At 59.4% G+C, this 4,969-nt stretch overlaps 1 protein-coding gene across 2 annotated transcripts; it reads right to left on the bottom strand.

The window, feature by feature from the left end:
• Positions 1–2,364: 2,364 nt before the first annotated feature.
• On the bottom strand, positions 2,365–4,969 carry LOC103011413 (cystatin-9-like). Of its 2 annotated transcripts, none has more exons than XM_057530107.1 (3): positions 4,687–4,969; positions 3,399–3,509; positions 2,365–2,625 (listed from the first exon to the last, which is right to left on the bottom strand). In XM_057530107.1, exons 1-3 carry the CDS (start codon positions 4,930–4,932, stop codon positions 2,533–2,535), a joined length of 450 nt encoding a protein of 149 aa, XP_057386090.1. In that variant the 5' UTR covers positions 4,933–4,969; the 3' UTR covers positions 2,365–2,532. The 2 variants fall into 2 exon arrangements, with proteins under 2 accessions (XP_057386090.1, XP_057386091.1); XM_057530108.1 differs by having other exon boundaries at positions 3,399–3,476.

Below are 4,969 nucleotides of genomic sequence, written 5' to 3'. Positions count from 1 at the left end.
TCAGCTTTCACTGCCGAGGGCCAGGCAAAGATCTCAGGGAGAAGTGGGGGAGGATGAGATGTGAGCTGGTCTCGTGCACCTGGGCACCCCGAGGAGGGGGAGGCCTGGGCAGGGTTCAGAGCTCCCGCTCCCGGGAAGACAGCAGCTCTAAGCAAGTCAGTGCGGGAGGGGGGTGAAGGGGGGACAGAGAGTCAGGGTCAAAGCCCCTTCTCTCCCCCAATAGGCACCATCTACTCACTGATGCCGGGCTTCTGGAAACCCACCTTTTTCTCTGTCCCCAGGCATGGTATTCTTACTCTTTCCCTGATCCAGTGTGGCCCCCAGAAACCATTCTCAAGCCCCCAGCCCCCAGCCCACACAAGTGACTGACTTCTCACTGTGACTCTTCTGTGGCCACTCCCGGGGACCCTGAACTGTGCTGCTCAACGTGTGGACCAGAGGCAGGGACAGTACCGTCCCCTGGGAACCGACTAAGAGGCACATTCTCTGGGCCTGCACAGATCTGCTGGGTCAGGATCCTGGGGGAGGGCAAGGCCCAGAGCTGGGGACATCCACAGGCCTCCGGGGGATGCTGGGCCCCTCGGAAGTGCTCCAGGTGCTGCGGACAGAGGCCAAAGGCCTGTTTCGGGGGCACAGAGGCAAAGTGTTGTCTGGAAAGAGTGTGTGTGTCATCGTCCCAGAGCTGGTTTGTGCCCCAGGAAGGGGAGGCCGTGACGATCTCTTCCTCGGACGCAGACCCGGCACACAGGAGTTGTGTGCCCGCTGAGCTGTGGCCCCGAGGCGCCGAGACACCAGCGTCTCCTGCGGACTCAGCTCAGCCTCCTGAGCGCCTTGGCTTCCTCCCCTCTCTCTGCTTCCCCCTCACTCACTCTGCCTCCTCCGGCGACACCCCCGACAAGGGGGCAGCCCGGGCCCAGGGTGTGTCAGTGGTCACCCTCCGGTCACACCTCTGGAGGGAGGCCGTGTCCGTCAGCCAGCCAGGCCCCAGGCTGAGAACCTGGGGTGGAGGGATTATGTCACGGGAGACGCAGGGATTTGGCGGGAAGCTCCTGCTTCTAGGACCTGCGAGTCCTCTCCCCTGGCACCCGCCCAGGAGCCTGGGCGCCTGTGTTCCAGACCTCGAGGGGGCTGGGGGCCACGGGGGATGAGGACACACCCGCACGTGTCAAGACCTCGGCCCTCTGCTGCTTTCTTAGCGTGAATACGCTTCACGTCTGGGCAGGCCGCCTTCTGTCACCCACAAAGCTGGCTCTGGGCCACTCATCCTCTTTGGCTCTGTCCCTCCTCTTCTCGCTGACCCTCACCTACTGCTGTGTCCAGAGACCCCCTTCCAATTCAACCCCTTGCAACTGTGTCCTTGATTCAGCCTCCGAAACTGGGACACAAAACTCAGCCTCCCCTCCCACTGAGGGGCCGAGTGGGGTGTATGGCTGGGTTTCAGCTGTGGGGGTCCCTCCTCCACGGCTGGTCCTTCTCCACCCACCCTGCCTGGGTCTTGCTTCTCCTTCCTGAGCAGGAGGCAATTTTATCAGCTTTGGATGGGGGAGACAGGGTCACCAGAGGAAAGGGACAGGGTGTGATGCCAGAGGGGAGGACCAGGGCCAGGAGTATGTCCCGGAGCAGATGAACTGGCCCAATGCCCAGGGAGGCTGGGTGGGAGCTGGTGCGGGGAAGTGTGAAGCCTGGGTGTCCGCGCGCCCACAGCCATGCTGTGTCAGCAGTGGACGTGCAGGTGGGCTCAGCCCTGGGCCCTGCTCCTGCTTCTCCCATGACGGATACATCTGCCCAGCCCTGTTCTGGGAGATCTGTGCAGGGTCTCCATATCATTGGCATCACCAGCACCTCTCAGCTTTGATAATCTGGTGGTCCCTGGGTTTAGAGAAAATGCAGCCTCCCTATCCAAAAGTCCAGAAACCCTGGGGCTGCATGTTTCTAAGAGGCTCCAGGAGACACTGCAGCTTCTGGTGGGTGGGCCCACCTTGAGTGGAGTCTGGAGCCCCTCCTACATTCTGCCCCGCCCCGAACATCCTGGACCAGTGGGTGTGTGTGAGCAAGGCCCCAGGGCAGGTGCTGAGGGGCCTGAGGCCCCGTCTGGGTCCATCCTGCACTGAGGGTTCCCTGCCAGGCTGTGCTGATGCCCCTCTGAGGACGACGGTCATCCCTTGAGCCCAGAGACACAGCTCAGATGCACCCGTGCTCCTAGCTTGTGCCACCTGCGGCTGGCTCAGGTGTCCAAGGGAGAGAGACCCACCCCCTGGGCCCAGCCGGCTGCCCTGCTGGCAGGACGGCCTCCGCTGCCCAGCACCCAACCCCTGGAACCAGGCGGCACAAAGCTGCTTGCAATTCTGACGTTTAATGACCAATTCTACGGGAGGAAATGACAGGGAGGAATGTCCACATTGCCCGGATGTGACACCCAGACACCTGCTCATACAGAGGACAGAACCAGAGCTGCTCAGCCACTGAAGGGCCACGACAGGGCGTCACTGGTGCCCAGGAGGAGGACGGCGGAGCCCAGGCTGGTACGTGGTCTCAGTCAGGGGAGCCTTCCGAGCAGGTGTTGTTCAGGAGTTGAAACTTTGTTCTCCAGGGTTCAGTGTTGATTGTAAAGAAGCAGGTGATGGTCTGCGGGACAAAGCACAGGGACAGAGAGTGGGGGGAGGGGCCTCGGGAAGCTTGTGGCTCAAGCTCTAAAGCCAGCATCCCCCCAACCTTGCCTTCCTGGGGTGGGCAGCTGGGGGTGCAGGCTCTGGCCCTCAGTCCTGGATCTTCCTGACCTGGGATGCTCTCCTGACCCCAGAGGCACCTGGGTCATTCTCCCCTCTCCAGCTCTGTGGTCTCCAGGGACCCCTCCCCCAGGATGTCCCAGTGTGACCCATGCCCCCAGTGTCCCAGCAGGGCCTCTGATCCAACTCGGGTTTGTCCCGGGGCGGGACTCACCCCCCCTTATCACCAGGGCAGGGCCTGGGAGGGAGGGCAGTGGGGCTCCTCAGCCTCCACCCCTCGGGCTCTGGGTCAGTGGCAGGGGGACCCGAGAGGGGGCTACTCAGCCAAGGTGATATTGCCCCCCACCCCGCACTTCTCCTGAAGGCAGGGAAGGGAGGTGGGTGAACACCAGGGAGGGGACATTCCCGTCTCTGGCCCAGGTGACCTGGACCCAAGTGGTCAGGAGCAATCCGACCCAAGTGTGACCTGGGGTGCAGCGGCTAGAATGGGGCCAGTGAGCAGACAGGCCAGGGACACACAAGTGACCCGGGGCTGGCCTGCCTGGCTGGGTTCTGTCCTGCAAATGCCCCCTCCGTGTCCCTTGGGATGGCATTGTCATCACTCCCCACACCCCCTGCTCCGAGTCAGCGTCCACGGCCGTGTAACCTGAGGGCCACTGTCGCATGTCTTACATTGTTCCCGTCTGGACTTGCTTGAAATGGACAGTTGTCAATGTCTTCGTCAAATTTCCCACACCTGGTTCGGCCGAGCTGCAGCTCCGTGGAGAACACAATGCCATTTGCCTGCGTGCGTACAGACCTTGAAGTGGACGCATTCCCTGCTCCCCCCCACACACACATTCACACACACACACACACACGAGAACACAAGCACACAGGCACACTCACAGGATTGGGACAATGATTCTATGAAACATCACCCCTTCTCACTAAGTGCGCTCTGAAGGTTTCTGTCCTCTTCTCCACTCCCTGGTCCTTCGGCCTTGCAGTGTCTTCTGGCTCCACCCCGGCCTTTATTCCCAACACCCAGAGTCAGTCTTGGACTCCAGGCCAAAGACCATAGACAGAGGCCCAGCTGGAGGGCGCAGGGCAGCAGGACCAGCCAGGACCAGCTCCAGTGCCCACGGAGTGAAGCCCAGCAGCGTGGAGGGCCCTCTGCCTTGCTTCTATCACTCCATCCAGAGGTGCAGAGGGAGTGATGCCCCAGTGCCCCACCACACACAAGCACTCAGACAAAGCACACATACACAACCACACACGCGCACACACAGGACCAGAAGTGCTCCTCCTGCAGAATGTTCTCGGGGTTTGGGTCTGCAGCCCACATGAAAATCGCACTCCTGGTTGCATTCTGTAGAGATTGCGTTGCTAGGGGAACATTTTAGGATTAAGAATGCCATCTGGGAAGAGTGTAAATCACACTCGGTCTACGTAGGTGGGGACCCAGAGGGAGCCCAGAACACGTGGAGTCAGAGGAGAGGCTGTGAGCGCCCAGGGGCTCCTCAGGACCAGGGGGGGCCTGTGACTCCCGAGCTGCTCTCCCCCTCCCTCTGTGAGTGTCTCTGTGTATCTCTCTCTCTCTGTTTTTCCTAAATTAACCTATTTTAATGTTATTTCCATGAAATCTTTTCTAAATCTCTCTAATCCAGTATTTTCTGTCTGGCTCTTTTTTTTTTACTAAATAGTTTCATCCCCTCTTAGTCCATATTTGGTCATTCTTCATTAAACAAGGTCAAAAATGACAAAAACTAAAAACACACCTTATATGTGAGTAGATTGACAGTTTTAAATATTCCCAAGTTATTTTTTTTATAAAACCTGAAACTAACCAAATAGAGTTTATGCCTCTATATTATGGGTTTCAAATAGTGATGGAGATCCCTCGATGACACCCCCCCTCCCGACCCTCATTAACAGCAGGTGTGGGCCAGTGGGGGAGCGGGGAGGAGGTGGTACCTACCGGCTCCTTCCACGACCTCAGGATGCGCACCACCTTGTAGGCATTCCTGTCCTGGCTCCTCTGGTTGAATACGTGTACGGCGTACTCCACGGTGGCAGGGAAGTAAAGCTCCAAGGTTGCTTGGTCTTGACCATTCCCTTCCCCTTGGGGTTGCCAGCCATAAGTCACTACGAGCTGGGGACCTAAGAGAAGCAGGAGCAGGGTGCAGGGCTGAGCCCACCTGCACCCCCACTGCTGACACAGCATGGCTGTGAGCGCCCGGACACCCAGGCTTCGCCCTTCC

This window comes from Balaenoptera acutorostrata, chromosome 15 (assembly GCF_949987535.1).
Source record: "Balaenoptera acutorostrata chromosome 15, mBalAcu1.1, whole genome shotgun sequence".
Lineage (NCBI taxonomy): Eukaryota > Metazoa > Chordata > Mammalia > Artiodactyla > Balaenopteridae > Balaenoptera > Balaenoptera acutorostrata.
Note: the sequence above shows the minus strand (reverse complement) of the source record. Positions and strands in the feature narration are given on the sequence as shown.